The sequence below is a fragment of the Manduca sexta genome, chromosome 22 (genome assembly GCF_014839805.1).
Source record: "Manduca sexta isolate Smith_Timp_Sample1 chromosome 22, JHU_Msex_v1.0, whole genome shotgun sequence".
Classification (NCBI taxonomy): domain Eukaryota; kingdom Metazoa; phylum Arthropoda; class Insecta; order Lepidoptera; family Sphingidae; genus Manduca; species Manduca sexta.
The window spans coordinates 2,125,339-2,152,327 of NC_051136.1; the positions used below are offsets into that span (position 1 = coordinate 2,125,339).

Sequence of the window (26,989 nt, forward strand, 5' to 3'; positions counted from 1 at the left end):
CAATAACAAGAAATTATTTCTGAAGAACATATTTATAGTTTAACTTAGAAAATATCTAACGAAATTCCTACTTCATATTACAAAAATAAACTGACAAAAAAGTTGTTATTACATCAAGCACTTGACATTCAGGTATTTGACGTGAAATTAAAGATAGAAATGTCGAATATAATTAAATATCTAAGAAACAATGCAAAAATAACAAAAAATCCATAAACACCGTATCTAAATCTTTTTCGTTGTTTTAGCTCTTTTCGTTCTAACACCTCTTTTAGTCCCATCAGATAATTTCCTTTTCCCTGGCTTACCTATTTTCTCCATATCTTTAACCGGATTATGATTTCCACTCAAAGGCATTTCTTCATCAACAACCTGGTTCGTCAGTATTGCTTCTCTGTATTCCTTTAGCATGGAATCTTCTGGAACTTTGATCACCTCTGGTTGTACAACCCGGCCAAGTGTTGATGCCGTTTGAAGACTTACTTTCTCCATAGGGCTGAGGACATCTCCAACTGGATCGGATTTACTGGTTTGGGATAACGTTTCAGCTAGGAGACGGTCGACTATGTTCTGTTCTTCGTTTTGGAAGAACTTGACCATGACTCGTTCCAGTTGGTTGTGGATTATTTGACGGGAAGAAGTTTGACTAGAAATGGAAATAGATTAATAAACTCTTGCCTCCACTACAAGGCTATTCTAATGGGACATGTATAAAAACAAAGACTTCTTTTAAAAGATTATCAGTCTTACTTATAAAAATTTCGCATAGCTATGCTTACATAAAACACAAATTTACTCGATCAGCTGTAAATCAAAACCCGCCATCTTGCCTCTTAAGGTTTAAACTAGGACACCAGTGATGTTTTTGACAGCTATTTAAGCAATTCTTAACCACCTCTTAACGCTAACAAGTTTATAAGTAAGACTGAAGAAGTACTTATTGGTCATAAAATGACAGATTGTATTAACGAAATTAAAATTAAAATGTACCTCAGGTCGTATAACATTCCCAAAGTAATGACTAAATACAGCTAATGTGATGATGCCATACAAAAAAATATTGTGTGTGATATGAACATCTTACTCAGAGCCGGAGTCCTCCTCGATGATCCCGTGGGAGTGCAGCAGCTTCATGAGCTTGGTGGCGTTTACATGCGACATGTCGAACTTGTCCACCAGCTGCGTGGCCGAGACACTCGACTCTTGCGCACACCAGTCGAGGGTACGGCGGAATATACACAAGCACTAGATACGACATTTAAAATATTGTAATTCACATTCAAATATCAAAAAAAAGAAGTACTTTTAGTGAGACAGTGGCTCTAAGTGAACGAGTCAAGTATCAATACAATGAACTTTAATTAGAAACCAATGATTTAAGGATCAATACTAGAGAATACAATGTCGTTCTCTCGGGAATGAGATCTCGGTTAGGTCTAATATCTCGCGAGATCGCATTCCCTAGTCAATACCATGGAAATAATGTCTAAATATTAAAGTCCATGGTCAATACTGGGTTTTATTGACTCGACGCATTATATTACATTAACCCCATCAGTCCCGAGATGACGATATTAAATAAAATACATAAGTTTGTTTATATTGGTAAATTACAAACAAAAAATGTTATATTACTTTTAATTTTATCTCTATACTAGCTTTTGCCCGCGGCTCCGCCCGCGTTATAAAGTTTTTCAGGCTAAAGTTTTCCGTTATAAAAGTAGTAGTTTCCCGGGAGCCTATGTTCTTCCCAGGGTCTCAAACTGTCTCCATACCAAATTTCATCTTAATACGTTGGGTAGTTTTTGAGTATAACACGTTCAGGCAGACAGATGCAGCGGGGGACTTTGTTTTATAATATATTTTTAGAACTTTTTAAGAGGAACAATCCCGTCATAAATCATTATTGCATAACTTTAACCGTTTACGCAGCGCACGCAACGGAAGCTCTCAAAACTAATAAATTGTCCCCGTTTTTGCAACATGTTTCATTACTGTTCCGCTCCTATTGGTCATAGCGTGATGATATATAGCCTATAGCATTCTACAAATAAAGGGCTTTCCAACACAAAACGAATTTTTCAGTTCAAACTGGTAGTTCCTGAGATTAGCCATTACTGCTCCGCTCCTATTGGTCATAGCGTGATGATATATAACTTAGAGCACTCCACAAATAAAGAGTTATTCAAAACAGAAATAATTTTTCAGTTCGAATCGGTAGTTCCTGAGATTAGCCATTACTGCTCCGCTCCTATTGGGTATAGCGTGATGATATATAGCCTATAGCTCTCCACGAACAAAGGGCTATCCAACGCAAAAAGATTTTTTCAGTTTGGACCGGTAGTTCCTGAGATTAGCCATTACTGCTCCGCTCCTATTGGGTATAGCGTGGTGATATATAGCCTATAGCACTCCACGAACAAAGGGCTATCCAACGCAAAAAGAATTTTTCAGTTTGGACCGGTAGTTCCTGAGATTAGCGCGTTCAAACAAACAAACAAACAAACAAACAAACAAACTCTTCAGCTTTATATAATAGTATTGCTCGCGGCTCCGCCCGCGTTATAAAGTTTTTCAGGCTAAAGTTTTCCGTTATAAAAGTAGTAGTTTCCCGGGAGCCTATGTTCTTCCCAGGGTCTCAAACTGTCTCCATACCAAATTTCATCTTAATACGTTGGGTAGTTTTTGAGTTTAATACGTTCAGGCAGACAGATGCAGCGGGAGACTTTGTTTTATAATATATTTTTTAGAACTTTTTAAGTGAAACATTCCCGTCATACATCATTGTTGCATAACTTTAACCGTTTACGCAGCGCAGGCAACGGAAGCTCTCAAAACTCATAATTTTCCCCGTTTTTGCAACATGTTTCATTACTGCTCCGCTCCTATTGGTCATAGCGTGATGATATATAACTTTGAGCACTCCACAAACAAAGGACTATTCAACACAAAAATATTTTTTCAATTTGAATCGGTAGTTCCTGAGATTAGACATTACTGCTCCGCTCCTATTGGGTATAGCGTGATGATATATAGCCTATAGCACTCCACGAACAAAGGGCTATCCAACGTAAAAAGAATTTTTCAGTTTGGACCGGTAGTTCCTGAGATTAGCCATTACTGCCCCGCTCCTATTGGGTATAGCGTGATGATATATAGCCTATAGCACTCCACGAACAAAGGGCTATCCAACGCAAAAAGAATTTTTCAGTTTGGACCGGTAGTTCCTGAGATTAGCCATTACTGCCCCGCTCCTATTGGGTATAGCGTGATGATATATAGCCTATAGCACTCCACGAACAAAGGGCTATCCAACGTAAAAAGAATTTTTCAGTTTGGACCGGTAGTTCCTGAGATTAGCGCGTTCAAACAAACAAACAAACAAACAAACAAACAAACAAACAAACAAACTCTTCAGCTTTATATAATAGTATAGATATGTCGCCGCAGCACCTCATTATTCGTTGAATTGGTGAATTTCCGGAGCGATAGTGGCGCCATCTATCATTACATCGAGGAAGTATTAGAAGAGGAGGGAGGTCGACTGCTGTCAATATAAGGACCGGCCGAACGACGAGAGCAAGAATCTTGTAGAAGTTTTTGTACGAGTCTTATTTGGACGCTCGAACCGAGCACATTGTGTATTCCGCTAGTGTTACTATGCAGTAAATTGTTAGTGAAGTAAAGAAGTGTTTCAATAATTGAATAACTGTCTGGAAAATAAATATAGACCGGTGATACTTTACCGGTCATTTAAAAAAATAACCAAGTAAATAGGTTTCACTCCGACATATACAATACAATTCAAATCACTCTACCTATAGGAACAGTTTAAAGATCCCCATTTTTGCAACACCTGTACACAGCTCTAAACAATATCCCAACTTTGTATAACATCTTGTATACCTCTCGCTTGTGTGGCGTGAGATCGTCGAGTCGTGGGTCGGTGACGCTGTCCGCGTGTTGCGCGCCACACTCCACGCACGTGTGGCGGATGTTGGCCACGTGCTGACGACGGACACCGTAACATGACGCGTGTTGGAGACGGCCACAGTGTCTAACGTAAAACACCCAGATATATGTAGTGAGGAACATTATTTTCTAAACTAACATAGAGAATATGATGGAATATAAGTATTTTGTTTAAATAATCGGCTGCGTGACGTGACAGTTTGTACAATTACCTACCTCAAGTAAAAACTTCGGTCACCTTCAATATCTATGAAGGGTGCGAGATCACAATCGCCCGTGGTTTGATTACTAATATGCTTTACTATTTTGAATACATTTATTTATCTTTATGACACAAAATTAATGAATTATAATTTTCATAAATACCTAACTTCTCACATAGACCTCTCATCCTCGAAAGGATAGTCAGTGGCGCAACTATTGCACCTACTTTTCACTGTGATTATTCCGTCCCATGATATGACAGAGAATAAGCTTATCGCTGTTTCAAAATACAAATTTCACAATTAGCTGATACTAAGAATAAAATCCAAAATCGACCGTGGAATCGAACCCAACCTCAGAACGATAGTCATACCGCACACGCATCAATACAACTACGACACCAAGATTGTAAAATAAGCTAATATTAAAGCGAAACATTTAAAGCAATATATAACGACTAAGTTCCGGCTCGAAGGACCATATCTGTATATAAGACTTAGCATCTTATATTTAGATATAGCTTCAGTTATACACTCAGTAAAGCATCATGCATTTTGCAATTCAGCCATGGTTTCTATTATGCCTGTATTGATCATTTTATAATTTACATTGTAGTGTAACTACTGGACATAATAAAACTTAACATCCCATATCTCAGGATGGCGAGCGCAGTGGAATACCAAACAATACTTTGTAATTCATGGTGTTGATGTTTCTACTGTTTGTGAATCGTATCGCTTGCCATCAGGTGAATAGCAAGCACGTTTGGTCATTTATAGCAATAAAAAAAAATTAGGAAAACGTAAACACTTAGCGGCGATAGCCTAGTTGGTTGTGGAACGGGCTGCCGAGACGAATGTCCGCAGGTTCAAATCCCAAGGGCACACACCTCTGATTTTTCTAAAATAATATGTGCGTATTCTTTGTCAATTATCGCTTGCTTTACCGGTTAAGGAAAACATCGTGAGGAAACCTGCATACCTGAGAAATTCTCTATAGGAATTTTCGAGTGTGCGAAGTCTACCAATGTGCACTAGGCCAGCGTAGTGGACTAAGGCCTAGTCCCTCTCAGTAGTAGAGGAGGCCCGTGCCCAGCAGTGGGACAGTATAATATAGGGCTGATATTATTAAACACTTACATGCAAGTGAGCAGCAAGTTCTGATCTTCCACATCAGTTCTGTTGCATGAACAGAGTAGCTGTCCGGCGCTCACCTCTGGTCCCGGCGTGCTTCTCTGGTCACCCTCACGCGGGTCTGGCGTTATGTTATTTTTATAAAACACTATTCCGTGATTAAATACCTTCTCGGGACAATATTCCAGGATAAAAATTGTTTATAACCCTAAGGGTAATACGGCTTATGATTCGTTTGTGTTCTTTATTAAAAATAATTACTTACTAAAATCGTCGCCTTGATCTTGTGTCATGGCGGGCGGGTTTTGTGACGGCTGGAAGAATTCAAAATGTTCTTATTCATAAAAGAAACTAAGCTTCAATAAACGTCCAGATATCTGTTTTTGAATTCGAATTCAGATATATCCAGTGAATCTGGGAAGACTTTAAGATACTACGTATTTTACAAAATATCTACTTAGTATTCGTTTATATGAAATGCAGTAAATATAAATTTACTTTATCTCATTTTACCTAGTCCACTAAAGGAGATACATTTTTTTATTTGAGTTTCTGTTTCTTCACTGTCATTACATCCCATTTAGCCCTGTCACAAAATATTCCCATAAAATTAAATACCCCATTTCCCCGAAGTTGGTTAGCAGTAAACACTCACAATAGCATCGTGGCTGGAGGTCATAGCCTCCTTGCAATAGGTTCGAGTGACCAGCTTGTGGTACGGAGTCTCCACCCAGCCCAGCTTCACGGCCTCCGCGAGGGTGCTCTCTATGTGGTCCTCCGACTCAGACGTTGAGAGGAAACCAGGCGCCTGGTAACCTTCAGGTGCGCCTGATGGCCCAACCGTATATTTAAACACGTGTTTGCTGGTGAAAAATTACGTAGAAAACTACCAAATAGATTATGTAATCAGAAAATTAAAGAACATAATTTAGGGGTGTCTTAATTTTATTTAGTTTACGTTGTAAATGCAAGAAATTTATTCCATATTTTACATGGCCAAGGTTTTTATTTTCCTGGTCGGACTATATTTTATTCCAGAGTTCCAAATAAATCATAGCTTACTTTAGCGACTATAGAACATGATGTAATAGAAGGAGAGCCTATTGCCAAATGGGCACAAATTCCAGACTCCGGGCTGATATTGGTATAAAAACCCAATATCACTACCCGATTCGGGGATTGAACCTGAAACCTCAGCACTGCACATATACCCTAATACAACTATGCCACCAAAGCAATCCTTTTATTAAGGACACTAAGTGAAATGTTACCCAAAAAAAATAATTAAAAAACTCACTATCATTATAATAAAGCCTCAAGCTCACGTCATAGGTCGACGGCAGCTCATTCTGGCAAGTCTGCATGATGACCACACACGACCTGATCATGTGGATAGTCCTGTCCCTAACATTATCGAAGGAGTACCGAGTGGAACGTTTCGCACTGTCCCGGTTTTTGGAGTGCACGTCCATGGTCACCCCATCGGGGTTGTATGAAAACTCAAAAACGTGGTACTCTATTAGATTCTCGAGTTTGCATTCGCCGTCGTAAAAGCATAGCGCTAGTTGATGCAGCTGGAATTGGTATTAAAGTGTGTAGATTTTAATGCAATTATAAATGTTATTAATAACGTAAATATATCGTATTTTTTAAAGTAGAATGTAGGCATTCAAATTACAGACGAACGTTCCTAAATAAATAAACTTGTATTGCGCAATCACAAAAAGCTTTTGATGTCGGCTGAAGTTACGCGTAAAATATTCTTATTTGTAGTAATTAATCTATGCATGTAACTACTTATGTATTAAAAATTTTAAAAAATAAATTAAACCCTACATATTTCTTATCGAACGCCTCAAACGCTTGCGTTAGAGCGGTGCTTACGAACTGGGCCAGTTCGTCTTTACACTTCTTCTTCAATATCCTCAGCCGAATGCCTCCGAAGCTCTCCACGGTGTAGCTCTCCTCCGGGAACACGTTCTTCAAATACGTTATAGTACTAACTGCGATTACCGTCAGTTGCTTCATAAATGTTACTGAACTTGTATACGTCTCTGTTACCGTACGCGGAAATAATTTTACCCATTCTGTTACGGCCTGGTGAACAAAAATACTCTAGCTATGCCTTTACATAATTAAAACATTAATGAAACAAATTTCTACCCACTTTTCAAACAGAAATGGTGTGTTTAACACGTCTGATGACTAATCCGAAAAATGTAGGCCTTTTTATTATTTAACAGAAGGCCAGCATTATATTATATTATTTTCTTTGCTAATAATTGGTGTGATAAGTATAGAGTTTATTGTTTAAACGTTAAAGGGTTTCAAGTATTTTTTTTTTTATTACAATACCCACTGAAGTAGATTGAAAACAAATCTTTTAGTTACCTGAGAAGTAATTGTACCCGTTGCAGTCATCTTTTAACGATCACACACGATAAACCATATATTAAAACTTATCAGTTAACAGTGTTTATTGGTCTCATCACTCCCGCCACTATATTCATAAATTTAGAAAAACGCGCCATTTTATTGATACAGATAATAAAAAGCAAATGAAAAATAAATATTTAGGCGGGACATACACGTCAATACAATCGCGTGGACCATATATATTTTAGAAAGTGGAGCATGTGTAAATTACAGTTGAGTTGTAAGTAAAGTTTAAATATTTTTTAAAAAATCCTGAATATACATAAAACAATCCAAATATTTTTTTTTATTTGTTGCCACATTAGATTCCCGTAAAGTGCGATTACAATCGTGCATAGTGTATGGCAAATATATTACGTTGATGATTTATTTGATGATTACGAATTTTTCTTTAAACGTATATATTTTATTAAATAAAATCTTATTTCTAAAATAAGATTCATATTATGTGTCAATATTTCGAAATTTAAATTAACTTTTTTTATACAAATAACAAATGACGAACTGACAACCTAACTGACAAAAAAGAAATTTTGAATAGTTTTAGTGAAAAGTCCTGAAGAAATTTTAAGACAAATCAAAATGTTATGTCCAGAAGGTTCGCAATTAGATAATGAAAAGGTACCCAAGGAAGATGAGGAAACATGTAAAAAGAAAAGTAAAAAACTACCTTCCGAGGGCACCAGCAGTTTAGAGCTCAACTCATTCAAAAATCCAAAAACCTGGAAAAAGTCTATATCGAATTTTTTTCGTAATCAACTTCGATCTACGAAGTCCAATGATGTAAGATACATAAATAATTAACTGTGGAGGAATGTTATTAGATACTACTTTTCTATTTACTCCAATCACCAATACACAAGCGTGATGTATGTGTGTGTGCACAATTATTTTACTATTTTTCAGGGTGATCGCCCCTCAGGAAGTAAAGACCACTTTGAAGTTAAGGAGATGAGCCCTGAACAAAAATGGCAAAGCTTAGGGAAAATTTTTCGACGACAAAGTTTTGCTGAACAATGGAATAAATCACCAACTCAACAAGGCGAATGTTCATCTCATAACAAACGACTTGCAGTTCGAAAAGTTCTGTCAAGTTATTTTGGTAAAAATCCAAAGTGTGCGAATGCATCAAATGAAAAATAAATATTTGTTTCGTAAGTTTTACACAAGTCTTTTATTCACAATATTATTAGATTACTGCGCAAAACAATGCCAATATTAAATCTACATGAAACCAACTCGTTTGACATTTTAATTCACGCTATATTTTTATAATGTTTTAAAAGTTTTTTGATTACACAAGCTTCTTTTTTATTCTTAACGTTTTTAAAAAAATATATGTATACTCCTCTTTAGAAATTAGTTCTAATTCGTTCAGAAACGCATTGACGTTTAGACTGACAAAACGTTTGCCCAAAAAAAATCAGACTGACATTTCTACAGGCAACTCTGGAACGGAATTAATTTTTCAGCTTTTTGTGCTAAAAGAATTTTTATTTTTAACCATTTATTTCTTTTATCGTAACATTTACTACGTTTGCTTTAAGTTTTAAATATTGCAATCGAAAAATAATTAACGTGTACTTGTGTATTGAGTGCATACGCCCTTGAAAATCTTGTGTAAAAAAAAGACTAAAGTCAGCATAGCAACAACAGAGTGGTCCATATAACACCTATTTTGGGGGACACGGCTCGCTTACAACCACACGGGTGCCTTTATGAGGTGAGCAGAATGGTATGTTATAGTGTTAAGGTACAATATGTCAGCGAATGTCGCGGCAGCGGCTCAAAGTCGCACCTTTGTGTTCCGTTCTAGTGCTTATAACTATCCATATATGTTACTATAACGCTCGCTAGTATAGTTTACGTATTTATCACAATACTACCATTTCCATTCGACGTCTAATGCAGGTCATTTTTACAGTATTTTTATTATTTCATTTTTTTATGCCAAATACATATTTTGTTGACAATTTATGTAACATTATTATAAGCTGTGACTAAAGAATGAGAATCACCTAAATAAACTTATTCTTAGATATATAAAAATATTAATCTACCAGTAGATACATAAAAAGTAACAATATGAAATTTTATGTTGTTTGGAATATCAACATTGTGTTTTTTTTAAATAAATATGTGGGATAGAAAAGTAAATAAACACAAGAGACAAATTATTGTAACAAATATTTTGTGCTATATTATTTTAAAATTTTATTATACTTGAAACATGCCAGTTAATTTTATAAAATTTATTTAGCTCAAATACTAATTTCGCTATAATCTAATACGGGAGGAATAGATTTTCTAAAATTTCTTATTATTACTTACCTACTTTAAATAAGGAACTTGTGTTCAAAATGTTGTGCTTCTTGAGCCATTCATATAGAATATTAATTTCCTGGTGATCTTTGTGACGAATTATTTAAAATACTATAATATGGTTCCTGTACACAAATGTAATAATAGTAAATTATTGTGATGGTATGCATTTTACCCTGTTTTTTTTTTTAAATCTTTATTTAAGGAGCTTGGTCGATATTTCGCGACTATGTCGCTCCGTCTTTACCCCGTTAGGGGGTTGCATGCTTTTTTATTTTATTAAGTATTGTCAATTGACATTGCCTACAAAATGTATTAGAAAAGTCCTCAATAGTATGTTATGTTAATAAACAATATTTTTTTTATCCGTGTTACAGATATTTTTCCTTAACTGCACAGTAATTTAACATTACCATGGGTTCAAACTCATAACTGGCAGAGAAACAAAAGTACATGCATAGTAAATCATAGAAGTATTTATTTAGGAGACAATCCTAATGCTTTTTCTTGATATTCCAATATTGGCAACTAAAGTAATTTTTAAATTTGAAAGCCAACACAAACTAATCTAACCTTACTGGAAATTAATAACAAATCCTCACAGTTCTGATAGTAATTACTTTTTCACCAAACCAATGAGGCAGTGATTATAACATACATCATTCTAAACTTAATATACACTAACTGAAAAGTTATACTTATACATGTGTTAAAACACTAGAGTGACAAGACCTACCTAAAAATGTTGTTACCACTCTCCTTATGCAAATAAAAACCTTACTTTGTTTCTGTAATAAAATAATAATAAACTCTCTTTTCAATAGTAAAATAATTGCTGTACTGAAAGGTAACTATGGTGTAGAAAAAAAATATAGTCAACAAACAAAAGACACCATTTCTTGTCAATTATCTTGCTGAATACAAATTTGTCTGAACAAGCCATTGTGGTGATATTATCATTATGTTACTAGCGGTTGCTCTCCAGTAACATACAAAATTTGATTAGTCATCTCCCATTTACACCAGTATAATACTTAATGTTTTTTTAATTAACTATTACAATTATATATATTTGGTACAGGTTATAAAACAAATGTGATTTCTTTAAATGTATATTTCCTAGTCAGTCCATAAACTGCTGTATTACAAGGATATTTTGCACATGGATAAGCGATAACATAAATGAAAATAGCGACATAGTATTAAAAATAAGCACATTATTTTTGCCTAAATAATGGAGCATACTCATAAGTAATGGGTTAAACATGAATTTAATTTATGATAATGAAGTGGTTAGAATCAGCTGACCAGGGTTACCTCACATTCCACTGTCAAGGTAACCATGATCTAATGTGAGTTACTAATGTGTTATTAATTCAGTTACTTTGAACTGAGTTTTAACCTTTACTGATGTGTCAGTTTAAACAGAATGTATGATGAAACATGCTGTTTAGCAATGCTCAATGTTTTTTTACATATTAATTGTATTGGTTTGTAAACAAGGGGTAACAGATTGCCTTCACAAATTATTTTTTGTCTCATTTAAGACATATATAACAATATTCTCTTCTATTGGCATAAATTGCAATAGAAATTGATGTTTAAATTATTATTTAAAATCTGTATTATTGATATTTAATTGCAGAGTTTTTCTTACTCTCTCTCTTTAAACCTGTTTCCCTAAATGCGATTTTTTGTAATGTTTATTTCTTGGTTTCTATATATTATATTATGTTAAAACAAGATGTTACATGCTAAATTCCATTAAAACTCTTTCATAAATTTATAAGTTTGTATATATGTATATATCTTGTGGTCTTATAATATAGATTTATATGTAGTGGTGGGATATATTTTATAACCTCCAGGAGAGCGACCACTGTACACAAGGTGTTAAAACTGCCCGTTAGTGGCCCACATGTGTAGCGTTTCTTGATCAGCCTGTTTATATCCGGTGTAATGGAAGGATGGATATATATGTTGAGACGTGTTTATGGTTTCAGGTTCTTTATTGGAGTGCACTCATTATACTAACTTATTATAATACGTTACATAGCTTATATACTAAGTACACACACTACACCGGTTCCAACAGGCCGACATAATTGTGTCGACTATTAATAATCTTTCAGTCAACATTCTATGGGACCCCTCTCCATTTACCATCATTAACACTGGGGTCATTACCCTGTCGGTACAAAAAAAATATCACACGTTTTTACATATTCACAAACTTTTACATTTATTAATATAATTTAATTTATAAACTATTAAATATTGCATTTGTGTTGAAACTGAAAAAACAATAATTGTGTTTAGATATACACTTGTGGCTTAAGTTTAACCATATTTATGATATTTTCTTGTTTCTTTGAACATTTCAGTCTGTGGTTTTCCTTGTTACTATAATAGTAACAAACCAATGGTCAGTAGATTTTAATGTTATATGCAGTTTTATAATTATAATAAACAAACATGCATGCATACTATTAAATATATAGCTTTAGCATTCTACCTGTTTAGTTAAGGACCAAGAAAAGAAAAGAAATAATGATTGAAAGGCATTGACAAACATTAAGCATTCAGCAATCTTAGTTTCTGAATTAAATGCACAATTGCTAAAACTAACAGAAAATCTGGCACATTCATGCCATAGACGGAACAGGAATACTTCGAAACTTCTGTCTTCCACCTCTCACCCCTGCTAATGGGAGTTTATTCTCCAAATGTTTCTCGCATGTTAGAAGTGATATGGCCAGTAACCTTAACTAATGCGTGGTCCTGGGCAGCAGTTTCTAGCGAGATCTCTTTACCAAATTTCTGAAGACTGTTTTTTTGTGTACCTTGCAAGCGCAAGGCCCAGCGACGCGTGAGGCCTTGGGCGGATATCCCATCCGCTATTCCCTAATGTCCATTAGATTTGGGTTAGTTTTTACAACTAGCACCTCACGTCAACTTCTGTAGGATACCGAGACTATAAATTGACGTCAACCATACATAATTACGTTGTAATAAAACATTTTCGTAAAACATAAAATAAAACTCTTTTAATTTAAAAATGTATGAGGAAACACAGTGATTCCAACTTCCAAGTTCTAGTTGATGCCAATTTGAATAAGCATTTGTGGTGCGTTCAAGCAGGGAAGTAATCTGCTCGTCGCATCATTCTATTCCAATTATTCCTCGTGGTGCGATATTTGTGTCGGACATTGACTACTGTACACAAGGTGTAAAATCTGCCATAGAGGCCCTCGTCCGTGTGTCGTGTCCCGGTATCAGCCTTTGTATATCCGGTTCAAACAGGTCGATATAATTATGTCGACTTGCGAGGGTAATCATGTCGTCAGCCTCTACTCCTCCTGGACTTCCCACTCCACTTAACGTCACGCGCAGAGGGGCTTATTTACCATGCCCGTATTAAAAAAAATAGGTAAACATATAATATGTACCAAGGACAATGGGGTGCATAATAAATAAATTTAAGGCGATACCTCAAGCTCCATTTTCATACATTTTGTTTCACCTTTAATCTGGGTAACTAAACAAGTATTGGCAAGTAAAATTTCGTCATATTAAATTTTAAAGGCCGAAATATCCATGATTATTATTTATTTTTACGTTTTTCTTTCAACTGCGAGAACTAATCACTAACTAGACGTGAATTTAAATTCTTTACTTAGCCTTAAGGGGTAAAAAATACATTATAATTTTTAAAACTAATAAGCCGTTTTAAACATTCAACTTCAGTAGTTAGTTTAATTATTTTACCCCTGGACTTGATATAATTTCAATTTTGTTTATCGGTTTTCACCCTCTGTGTTCTAATCGCCCTTTTATATTAATACATTTTATCGTGTTTTAAACCCCCTAATACTGCACGATACGGAAATATCCGTTGGTAAAATGACATGCTACCGTCTGGTGTAAATTGTTCCCAATTGTGTGTACAGGATACACGTGCTGGTAGGGAGTTAGTATTAATAATCAATGCTTCAATACCGGTTGTTTCAATATTTTTACAGAATGTAGCCATAAAATGAAAACTGGGAAGATTTATTAGCCCTAAGTAATTCTATTGCCGAAAGTCAACTGAAAGTGTCATTTCCGCTAATTTCCTTTGTCTAATAAGGGTTTGAACAGTCTATTTTTGTAGCAGACAAAACTATATTTGAGTGATATTTTTTGTCCAACTATAGTATCTACTTTCATATGCTTATTCTATAAAATACCTGTAACTATATGCTGGGAATGAAAATAATAAATATAATTACATAAGTAGCTAACAAAATTTGTGAAAATTTTTGAATATTTGTAAGAAGTAAACGCAGAAACAGCTGAATGGATTTTGAAGAAATTTGGCACACGGATAGACCATGTTTTGATTTAACACATAGGCTACTTTTATCCCGGTAATTTTTACCATAGGAAATAATGGAATATTTAATATACTTTTTTAAATAATCGCTACAGTGTTATAGGGGTTTTAGAAGGGGAGAAGCCTTTGCATGCGGCCGAGCCACAAGCAACATCTTACTTTTAATAAAATTCTAATTCACCCACTTTAAATATGCGAAGTATGTCAGTCAGTGTCAGTATTATCATAAAAAAAAAATGAGATTAAAAATATGAATTTACTACCTTGGACATTGAACGACGTGGCATTTCGAATCACTTACATTTCCCTTTTTTTATCGAACCACGTCAATATTCAAAACAGTAGTCGCTATTCAATACACTTCATAAATTATGTCCAGTAATCGCGTTCCACGCGTTCATTGTTGCGATACAATGCTGGTGCCAAGCTGAATGCATTAAATTCAAGTTTTATGTCGTACAGATCATAATATAGGTAGCTAGCTCCCATGGTCTAGCGGCAACTGAAATGGACTGCGAATCAGTTCGATTCTCAGGTTGGGTAATTTTTTTGTGCGGGTTTTTCTAACCCTATTCGCCAAGGAATGGGTAGTCTAAAGCGACTGACAGTTGCAAGTCATTTTTAATTGTCGGGCAGGCGTAAAAGTGAAACTAAATTATTTCTGTCTAAGATGTTTTTATTACATAGATACGTTGTCCGAGCTCAATAGTGGCAAAACGAAAGTAAGGTAATTGCCGGACTTAACGGCCAATGAGCGTGCGGCACTAACGTTGCTACGTAACCGTCGATGTATATATATCCTTTTCTAACGAATGTATTCTGCATCTTTTTATTCTTTCTTCGAGCCAATTTGTAATTATATGTACAGGTACGTGAATATAGCAAATAGTGCGCCGTTTTTATATGCCATTTTGTTAGTGTATGACGCGTCTATTTGTAAAACGTCATTGATTTCTGTAGTAAGTTTGCGCCAACACTATATTGGAGTTGGATAAAAGACAGCCATCTCTGTGAAAAAGGGACCTATCCCTTTGTGATCGTTTAAGGAAGGCAGTATTAATAGGCGATGGCAGTCGCACATATGAGATACTGAATGAACTGAATAACGTCAATTATTTGGGATGTAATGTGTCCAATATGACAAAAGATTGATTAACTAAATCATAGGACAGAAATTCAGCTAATTCTAATACCTCTTAAACTACAGTTTTCCTATAATAATAATATATCAGCCCTGTATTATATACTTGCCCACTGCTGAGCACGGGCCTCCTCTACTACTGTGAGGGATTAGGCCTTAGTCCACCACGCTGGCCTAGTGCGGATTGGTAGACTTCACACACCTTCGAAATTCCTATAGAGAACTACTCAGATGTGCAGGTTTCCTCACGATGTTTTCCTTCACCGTTAAAGCGAACGATAAATTCACAAAGAATACACACATGATTTTTAGAAAGTTTTCCTATATATTTGGGGAAATAGAATTGAGCTTATTTATGTATGGCATGTTACAGGGGAAATTTAACCGGTTCATTGCTACTATTTTTTTCAGCTACCCTTTATAACAATATTTTTTTTTATTGCTTTGAATGACGAGACGAGCATGCCATTCGCCTGATGGTAAGCGATTCGACCACCCATAAACAGTAGAAACACTATCTAACATCTTGAAATACAAAGAATTGTTTGGTATTCCACTGCACTCGTCATCCTGAGACATGGGATGTTAAGTCTTATTATGTCCAGTAGTTTTTTTTTAAATCTTAATGAAGGGGCTTAGTCGCATAAGCGATTATGCCGCCCTATTGTCCAGTAGTTACACTGGCTACAATAATATATAATCGATCAGTAATTACTCATTAAAATATTGTGCTGCCGTCTACGAAATATAATAAACAAAATCTTCCAACGCCATCTATTAACGGGTCCTTGTACTCAGCCTAATTATTTGATATATCACAATCATAATATAAAACTCTTGAAGTGGACTCTGTTTCCTTATACTACTCGCACATTCGGTTATATTGTACTTACTGGCAGTGATACAAGTTATGTAGATGTACAAGGAAATAAACATACATAAATCTCTATAAATAATGTTGCTTGATAATTGTTTATATACTTCATTTGATGACTGCTTCGGAATATCAATTAGCTTTTCCTTTAATGGGTAATTAATTAATTAATTAAAAGTATACATTATTTGTATTTGAGAAGCATAAAATAAGAAAATCTTATTTGAAATTGGCATAATATTGCTAGCCCAGTGTTACAATGGACGCTCTCCTTTTTTTATATTATCGGAGAAAAAAATGAGTCACTCGTGATAAGTACCACGAATTACCGTAATCAATAGCTCAACTCTGGCCAAAACTTTTAAATACACGAGTGTAATGCAGTTCAGTATATTTAGAAGTTAGTTAGAATATAATAGCTATACAATATAGTTAGAATTATTCCCGTTATATATATTAAAAATCACAAGGCCTAGAAATTACACTTATTACAATGAAGAACTGGAATAGGCGGATACAAACACGAGAATTGCCTTCCATACTTACATATGTAAATTCATTAGTATACTTACCCTAAACATTTTTGTATTCATAAATTAATAAGAAAAAATTGTCAATTTATTAATTTTGTGTATTTGTGACTTTGCATTACTCATTGAAATAACAAACAATGACATTCTGACAATTAGCGTTATATATAAACATATTGATGTTTTTTGGGTCATTTCCTCGTAGTAGTTTCCTAACCAGTATTCAGTCCAGACATTTTTGTTCTTAAATAATTTAAGCGAGGGGGAGGACTGATTACCCAAATCACACTCCCTTTGCTCGGGCCCGGGCCGAACAAACAGACGTAAAATTCGCAGTCAATAAACGCGCCCACATATTTGCCGACCTGCCCGTAACCGCGCTCCAATGTTTATACATTATGTGTTGACACGCCATTATTTCTCTTTGCTTTCAGATGATCGATGAGGATGTACGCAGGCTTGGACGTCAAGAAGAAAGAACATTAATTTGATTATAGCCTTGTAAGTGTCCAGTGGTGCTTTCTTTTAGTGTAAGATGATTACCCGAAGATGGTTCCATCCATCTCTGACCGGCGTGGAAGCGGAGAAACTCCTGATGGAGTGCGGTCACGACGGTTACTTCCTCGCCAGGCCGAGTACGAGTAATAAGGGGGATTTTACCCTGTCAGTGCGCAGAGGCAATGAGGTGACCCATATAAAGATCCAGAATAATGGCGAATTCCTCGATCTGTACGGAGGCGAGAAATTCGCAACTCTATCGGAACTGATTCAGTACTATATGGACAATCAGTGCCAGTTGCGCGAGAAGAATGGCAATATTATTAGGTTAAAAACGCCGCTCAACTGCGCCGATCCGACAACCGAGCGCTGGTACCACGGACAGCTGACTGCTAAGGAGGCGGAGAGGATGATGCTGGAGAACGGAAAGAACGGCTCGTTTCTCGTCCGAGAGTCTCAGAGGCAGCCGGGAGACTTTGTGCTGTCAGTCCGCACCAGCGACCGAGTGACGCATGTCATTATCCGGCGGCAGGACAAGAAGTACGACGTCGGCGGTGGCCAGCAGTTTGATGACCTTGTCAGTCTCATCGAACACTACCGTAGCTTCCCCATGGTCGAGACAACAGGGGAAGTGCTGCGACTAATACAACCGTTCAATGCAACACGAATTCAAGTCCGCCATCTACACACACGAGTCAAACAGCTGCAGAAAGAAAACGAAGGACCGATTGAGAGTATGGCTTACAAACAGGGCTTCTGGGAAGAATTCGAAACGTTACAGATGATGGAGAATTTACAACTATTCGATAGAATGGAGGGATCCAAACCCGAAAATATTAGGAAAAACAGATACAAAAATATCATCCCGTTCGATCACACGCGCGTAGTGTTAAAGGATATCCCTCCGGACGCGCCGCCTGGTTCCGATTATATAAACGCTAACTACATCCGATGTGACAGTATCGACTCGTGCTCCGATTCCCAGGATAGTAACGGGATCTATGAAAACGGCACATTCTGCAGAGATGGTACTCCATGCAGTAGTAAAGACAAGTTATCTCCCAATCACTCCAGTCTCATCGTTACTGAAGAAAAAACTAGTGGGAAAATCCACGGAAACGGCACTCATAAGCTTCCAGCATTTGAGCCGAGCGTTCTCCGTACAAACCCGAATTATGTGAACACCACGATACCCAAGTCGGCTGAAGAAACGGAAAACGGTATTCATGCCGAGCACGTGTACAACAAAACGTACATCGCTACCCAGGGTTGCCTCTCCACCACCATTTATCCATTTTGGTCGATGATATGGCAAGAGGACGTGCGCATCATCATAATGACCACGAAAGAAATCGAACGCGGAAAGGTCAAGTGCGAGAGGTATTGGCCCGACCTCAATAAAACCGATGTCATTAAAAAGTTTACCATCTTCAACGAATTTGAGTCATCGACTCCGGACTACACGCTGAGGAGATTTTTGGTTACGAAAAAAGATGAGCCTAATGTGAAGCGGACAATATATCATTTTCATTTCACCGCATGGCCCGACCACGGCGTCCCTTCAGAACCAGGCCGTGTGTTGAACATCCTTTTAGATGTGAACTACAGGCTGCAGCAGATCATGACGGGTCCGGAGCCGCCCCTGCAGGCCGTGGTGTGTGTGCACTGCTCGGCGGGGATAGGTCGCACCGGCACGTTCATAGTCATCGACATGATCCTCGACCAGATCCGCAAGGAGGGCTTCGACTGCGAGATCGACATCCATCGGTCGGTGCAGATGGTCCGCGACCAGCGCTCCGGCATGGTGCAGAACGAGGCGCAGTACAAGTTCATCTACATGGCCGTGCTGGAGTTCATCGAGACGGAGAAGCAGCGCGTGGGTCTGGGCCCCGAGCCGGCGCAGGACTCGCCGCGGGCGCGGTCTCTGCCGGTCCCTTTTTTATGAATCGCGCTAAAAGCGCAAGAAAATTTCTATCGAAAGCTTTATCATGTGGAAATTTAGGGGTGCGTAGATTTTAAACATTATCTATTTGTTGTAACGAGTTTATCAGGGATAATTTTGAAATGAGTCGTGCGTGAAGTACGGTTTCCAAGCGATAAAACTTTATCAATTCGTTTCGATGCATCGTCGAGGTATTTACCAACAATATGCACATACTTATGATAACGGCAAAAACATAATATTTTAAAAGTCACATATTTTAACTTGTATATATTTAGGAAGCTACAGTACATACCTGATTTCTTTAATGTGCTGAAATTCGATTATTCGTGTGTGAAATTATATGAAAATCTAATCAAAGCAAAACACTATTAGTTGTTAAAATATTAACGACAAAATGTATTCAATATAAGTTAATGTCTATCAAAGCATAAATATTTACGAAATATCAAAATGAGGCACTAATTAATCAAGTCTCAGTTGTAGCATATGAAATCTGTCCAATATCTGTCTAGGCAAGTTCTTTAGAACTATAGAATTCTTCACTAAATGTTTACTCTTATACCTTATCCTTATAAATATTCTAATAACAGTTTTATTTAGCATTATTTTACTCTTTGACATTGAACGAGAAAAGGTGAGAGATAAAACATGGAATAACTTTTCGTAGGACCTAAGGTACAATCAGCCACGAGAATAGCAATACAATTTAAAATCACCTGTACGCGTTGAGTAAAATGGAAATATGTTTTTCTTTATCTAAAATAAATGAAACCTTTTATAGTTTAGTTTAGTGAAGAAATAATATTGTTGACAACGAGACTGAAGTGTATAAGCGATTTGAAGCTTTGTATTTCACTATTTTTTATGACTGACTGTACCTACATATTTTGTAAAAGAACTCGTGAAATCGCAATATCCAATACAGATTTACCTAAAATATAAATCTAATGCCGATGAATTCTGATAATAGCTGCTTATTTTTGTTGAACTTTATCTACAAGTCTATTAGGTGAAATTTTCATTGATAAGCATTCATAGCTCTGTCCTACATCATCCCCTGATAATCGTCAGATTTCACACCTGCTGTGGCAATTTTATACCGCCAATAATAAGGCAAGATTTGTTCATTAACATTGGTCAATGTAACCTTACTTACCCGCGGTCTTCTCTGTTGGCGCAGACGATGTTCTACAAATCTCATTGAATTAGTTCAACAGGAGGTATTTGGAGGTCTGTTCCTCCTATAACTTAAATTATAATAGCGGTATGGTGTCTTATGTTTTCGCGATAAACATTGAAATAAAACCATTTTTTATAATTGTAAAATGTAGATAGACATTGTAAGTTTGACTTCGGATGACCAACACCTCAGTCCCCCCATGACCATGAAGGTTGCAAAGACGATATGTAAAACATCGCTATAAATTGCGAAAAAAAAAGTTTTATTTCAATATAACTTAGAGTTTATACCAGCACCGCCAGCAAAATGGTCACTTTTGGGCCAACAACACTAAACACGTCTGTATAACTCTAGACTCTAGGAGATACTCAAGGTGACTTATATTTTGAGTAAACTGTACCTGCTTTCAAAAGGCGTGAGATAAATAAAAAAATCTGTTTAAACTAATATCAATTCTATGTAAGAAATCTTTGACTATTCATTAACGTCTCGGTGGATGCAATCCTTAATTTTTATTTACGGAGTTGATAATTGAAACAGATGGTCAGATAAAATTGAAGTTTAAATTTTAATATAGTACTTGTCGAATATTGTAAAGAAAACGACTATATCAGGCTAAGGAATTGTAAAAACAAACACGGAACTATAAAAGAATATAAAAAAAGGAACCAAGTCCCAACTAAATTGTATCAGATTGTTTTGAAATATATTGTCATATAATAAAAAAAGGTTTTCGGTTTCATCATATCTGCTGTATTTTTAATATGTTTACTAACCGAATACTGTTCCATATTGAAGACCTTATACACATACATTCGTATTTTTCAAACAAAACAGCATATTTTTTGTTATTACAGTATAACAAATTTACGGTTTTCAGAAATTTTCCTTCATATACAAAAAAAATGCGTCTTGCTAAATTTCATGATTCTAGGTATATATATCTTTTGATCGCGTACTTATATGTTTAATTTTGTTACAACTAACAGTGACAGTAGACCCGAATATTAAATATAAATTTCAACTTGATACCTTTACGCGCTCCGGAGAAAAAGAGTTGACAGGCAGACGCATAACACAGTAATCTTATAAGAGTTCTTTTTGAGGTACATAAACTTAAATAGAAATCATTACCATCTTACATGTGAAATAATTTTTTATCACTCGATGTGTGGCTACCGAGTTTGAATATGCGACAATTATTATGTTTTTAAAAAGAGAAATTTATTCATTTAAGAAAAAAATATTACGACGATGGAAACATTGTCATAAAGCCTACGGCGACCTGGAGACGTATCAAAACGTGTTGCTTTAATTTATATTACATGAAAGTCGGGCGTCGACTTCGTCGTGATCTCGAATTGGATTCTTTTTAGGCAGAATGTTTTATATTTTTTATTTTTCGACATTTGATATGTGCTTGCATTGACCTTTTTGTATTGTGTGATAGTTTGTGTTATAGAAATATTAGCGAAACAACTCTCTGTGTAGTGTTGCATCTGCAGTTCGGTCAACTTGTTGCTCAACTAGTTGATTTGAGTAAAATAAATGTCATGAGCGCAACAACGAACTATGACCTGACCAACGTTTTTTAAGAGCAAGTTATTGGTATAATACGCCTTTTTAGCGTTATAAGTTTAAGAGAGTAAAATAATATTTCAAAACAAAATCATAAAAATTACGAATTTTATTTTGTATATGTCCTGGAAAATTGTGTCAAGTTATCTTCAGTCTCATGAGTTGATGGATAAAATAGATAGTTATTGCTCTTATGACCCTAAATGGCTTTTTCATTAAGATCTTACTTACCACTGCATACGGAATTAATCGTTTCGATAATTATTTAACTATAAGCAGCTGAGTTTGGTTTTATGAAAAGTTTATAAAAATGAGTTTTGATTACTTAATTGGTTGTTGATTTAATTGTATAAAAATATCTCACAAAATATGTTCTGTTCAAATATGAAATTGAAATTTATCCAAATGGTGATTCTCCAAAAAAACAGTTAACATAAAGAAACTGAAATATTGTGAAATAATGCAGCATTATTATAATTTTTTATTACACTCGTTTGATTAAAAAAAAAAGATGAAATAATATAATTAAATAAAAAACTTTCTTTTATATTCCTTTTATCTCGCTATTTGTTTTGGAGAATCTTAAACGACGAAATTATTGTGTATATTTTTAAATTTTTAGGAAGAATTTTGATTATATTTAAAAAAAGATGAAATAATGCATTGTTTTATGAATTATGTTTATTCAAACAAAAATCTAATATCTAAATACGTTATTTTTGTATTCTTGTCAAAATGTGAAATTGGAGGTGCTTTTTATGTGAGGTTTTAGACTCGTGTGACGTCACGGGATATGGTGCGATGATTTTAAAGTTTTTTTTTGTTTGTAAGCGTAGATGGTACGAATGTAATATGTATGATATAACGATTTGATTGTTCGTGCAATGCTAATTTTATTTTCGAATATAATTTATTATAATTAGTTGAACATAAACGTTGTCTGAAACCTCTAAGGTAGCTCGTTTTTAGTTAACCAAAAACGAGCCTAAAATCTGAAGAAAGGCAGTAACAAAACTGTAATAAGTGTATGAGAGCTTGTTTGTCGTATCGGGAACCACTTTTTGGTCCTTATAGTCCAAAATTTGTGCAATATCTCGATTATTGATGTAAGTTTTAAATGGCGTATGATTTTCAAAGATTACAATTTTCCGTGTACAGAAAATCAATTTTCGTCATAAAAATATATGTCGGCCGAGCACATAATTACCACAAAGCGGAGCATAGACTACGGTATTTCTACCCACATTAATTGCGTAGAAACAATTTAATCAAAACTCGATAGTTCTGTTACCATTGCATGAAAAATCAAATAATATTTTATATTGTTGGCATTTTATTTTTAAAAAACTTTTATTCCAATTTGTAAAGCTGAGCTATTGATTCGCATGAAGTTAGAAGAGAAAAAAATATGTTATCTGCTAAAGATATATGTTGTGTTATATTAATATAAATAATGAATAAAATGTGATATTGTATATTTATATAGTTTTTATTTCGTATTTTAAAATAAATTCATAAACCTCTTGCTAAATAATAAAACATATTGAAGCTAAGGTACATTAGTGTTCTTTATTGCTAATATTGGGATGTTGACTAATGTTAAATTAACTTAATTTCGGGCAAAATAAAGGGATAAAACAAATGAGATATCATAAAACAAAATATGTTGCATGACAAATTTCTGAGTTTATATAACACTTGTTTTGTGTATCTAAAATGTTCTATCGCATTATCGTGAGAAATTTCCATGTAGACCTAATAAGGCTGATTAGGTATGACGTCATTAATAGGTCATGTTATCTATTCATATTACAATAACGAATAAAAAACAATTTTATTAGTTATTATATTAGGGTAAAGTGGCGCATATTGGACGAGGCCCATGTCCAGTAGTGGACAAAAATATCGGCTGATAATGATATTACTTGTAGCATTTTTGAACCTGGTTTTTTTCTTTTATGTGGTTTATTTTAATATGTTTTTTTTTGAGTCAACATCCCTATTATAAACATCTAGACACACGTTTATATGTATATGCCCTTAGAAACATAACTGATAAAAAATTGATAAGTATATGGACATCTGTGCCAGTCTGTATTTTTATAATAATAAAAGCACAATTTAGGGCACTAAAACCTCCTTGTTTCCAACCAGGGGCTATAGACAATATGCCTTATGTAATTGTTAACGCCAATAAAAAAAATTACATATCATTCCTATATTTTTTTTATTTATTATCGTTAATGATTATAGAAAGGCTTATTGTCTACACTGTTACCACTACTGACCATTATAAAGGATGGCATACATGAACACTGTCAACACATAAATACATTACATTTATTGTAAACCTCTGAGCGAATAGTTTCTTTTAGTAAAATTATAATACAATAATTTTTTATCACATTAATTTTTTAAACTATTGTCCAACCTGGATAATTAGGTACCAATACTACTCTAATACTGAGAATTTTCCATTTTAAATTTCGTATCCAAATCATAATTTGGATTTTTTAAAGCCTAAAATTGAGATTCGGTTTGGTCATAAGTGTCAATAACTAATTTAATGATTAATTGTTCTAATAATCCACAAGTGGCACTAAGGTTCTGATTTGGGCCAAACAATGTCAGGCATTAAAGAAACATTGAACATTTTTAAACACTACCTTTATTGGAACTTATACCCTACTGTTTTTCAAAATAATATACAGGACTTGTAGCATCGGTTTCTCCGAATGCGGCTGACTACTAAAATAAAATTATAAAATACCGAAACAGGATCAACAAAAGTATCCTTTCACATCTGCCAACCCAACTACCCAGGTTAAACACTATAATTTTCCATAAATATCTAAATTTTGATGTCAATATTGCGCCAAAGATGTAAATGCAATTTGAAATCATTCCTCATTCAAGTCTTATTGAATAATGTAGGTTTAATTTTTATACTTACCTTAATAATATTCCTGCTATTTTTTATAATTTTAAAGCCAATATGCCTAACTTACATAGTTTTATTTTTAATTTTTTAAGTCCATTAAAAATACGATACTATATTATTCAATAAGAGATGAAAAAATATAATCCTAAAAATAAAAAACTTAACACCTAATATGTAAAACTAAATTTTAACACAAATCTGTTCATATTGCAATTTCTTTTAGGGCCTTAATGTAACTAATCATCATTGTTTACTTGGATCTCTTCAATGCCATCACTCTCTGTGACAAGAGCCCTCTCTAGGATGACACGCCCCTCCTTGTACCTGAAATTATAAACTATTATTTACATAAACCTTTAGCTTTACAATAGGTTGGTACATAGATTATCGGCACAGATGTTTTTATTCAATGGTTTCCATTTCCACCATTGCATCTAAAGAAAAAACCTGATGTAATCACCAAGTTGTAATTTGGCGACACTATAATAGTGATTTTTTTAACAATCACAGTAATGCCTCACAGAAGCGAGATTCTGCTATTTGAACACTATATTAGCATCTTATTATTTAGATATTTAGCAAAATTCCGTAATTTTTATAATACACAAAGTTATTTTGATAACAGACCTCTGGTTCTCCTCTGTGGCAAATTCATAGACCCAACCGAGCTTGGTGCCACAGTTCTTGCAGGAGACATCGCGCACCATGTGCCGCCCGGTGAGCATCACGCGGTCCTGTACCTCTGAGTACACCAGGTTCACCACCTTGTGGAATAGGAATGCACGCCCTGGGAACAAAGGAAATGTATAGTCAATAGTGTCTTGGATTCGATTAAAGGAAATATTCTGTTAAAGAAATCGTTGATTTAATCAGTGATGTTCGTATCAATTACTATAATAATATAAATATTTTCTATTTAATTTTATTTAACACAATTAAAGTTGGATGAAAAAAATTGGTAATAATTCACATTAAATGTTAGGAAACTTTTTTGATCTGAAACCAAGAGGTGGCTTCGCAGTCACGCAATACGTTTTGGATAGCAGTACTTTTACGTTTTTCATCGAAACAATGACCTCTGTAAACAACATAGGAAATAAAAATTCTAGAAAAATATTTTCTCTAATGTCATTATCACTCTTCGACAATTACTTAATCTTTTGTTGAGCGTAAGCCTTTTTAACATATTTTCAAGGCAATAAATATGAAAAATTTATATCATGATTTCGCAATACTACGAACCAGTGGCTCCCGTAAATCGGGTGCTGATCAGCTCAGAACGGTTTGTGAGGTTCACGTCGCACGAGGCACATGAGAACAAACGCGTACCACCAATGTGGTCGAGGAATATTTTGCCCATTTTCACTATTTATTTGTGACCAAAACCACTTCAAAACAAACAAATACGCAATCACGAATAAAGTGAATTGACAGCTGGACACCTGACCTGTCACTTCTCAGCTGAAAGGTGTATCGTGCTGCCATCTATTATGCTTTAGTGTAAAAAAAGAAAATAATACGTTCGTTTACAAGATCAACTTATAAAACAACTAGCGACCCGCCCCGGCTTCGCACGGGTGCAATGCTGATTATTTAATGGATGATTATTATTATACATATAAACCTTCCTCTTGAATCACTCTATGTATTAAAAAAAAACCGCATCAAAATCCGTTGCGTAGTTTTAAAGATTTAAGCACACATAGGGACAGAGAAAGCGACTTTGTTTTATACTATGTAGTGATGCCTACGCAATTTGTGTATTCTCTAAACATCAAAATTACTGAAAGAAAAGGCATGATACTGTAAAAATATTCCCTTTGGAATTTGTTACAGATGGCGTTGTGATTTTTTTTTCTA

The 26,989-nt window shown here is 35.0% G+C and overlaps 3 protein-coding genes across 4 annotated transcripts; 1 reads left to right on the forward strand and 2 right to left on the reverse strand.

Moving 5' to 3' along the window:
* Positions 1-12: 12 nt before the first annotated feature.
* LOC115452538 lies at positions 13-7,811 on the reverse strand. The gene is made up of 9 exons (XM_030181095.2): positions 7,701-7,811; positions 7,146-7,406; positions 6,607-6,883; positions 5,965-6,137; positions 5,575-5,623; positions 5,316-5,430; positions 3,907-4,057; positions 1,085-1,245; positions 13-646 (listed from the first exon to the last, which is right to left on the reverse strand). The coding sequence occupies exons 1-9, from the start codon at positions 7,728-7,730 to the stop codon at positions 226-228; spliced, it is 1,638 nt and encodes a 545-aa protein (XP_030036955.2). The 5' UTR covers positions 7,731-7,811; the 3' UTR covers positions 13-225.
* Positions 7,812-9,105: 1,294 nt separating this feature from the next.
* Positions 9,106-22,657, forward strand: LOC115455205 (tyrosine-protein phosphatase non-receptor type 11). Of its 2 annotated transcripts, none has more exons than XM_037441589.1 (2): positions 9,106-9,468; positions 17,422-22,657. In XM_037441589.1, the coding sequence occupies exon 2, from the start codon at positions 17,523-17,525 to the stop codon at positions 19,428-19,430; it is 1,908 nt and encodes a 635-aa protein (XP_037297486.1). In that variant the 5' UTR covers positions 9,106-9,468; positions 17,422-17,522; the 3' UTR covers positions 19,431-22,657. The 2 variants fall into 2 exon arrangements, with proteins under 2 accessions (XP_037297486.1, XP_037297487.1); XM_037441590.1 differs by having other exon boundaries at positions 9,119-9,480.
* A 1,332-nt stretch (positions 22,658-23,989) lies between these two features.
* Positions 23,990-26,595, reverse strand: LOC115452925 (protein yippee-like 5). Its single transcript, XM_030181548.2, has 3 exons — positions 26,372-26,595; positions 25,757-25,916; positions 23,990-25,453 (listed from the first exon to the last, which is right to left on the reverse strand). Exons 1-3 carry the CDS (start codon positions 26,487-26,489, stop codon positions 25,366-25,368), a joined length of 366 nt encoding a protein of 121 aa, XP_030037408.1. The 5' UTR covers positions 26,490-26,595; the 3' UTR covers positions 23,990-25,365.
* Positions 26,596-26,989: the final 394 nt, after the last annotated feature.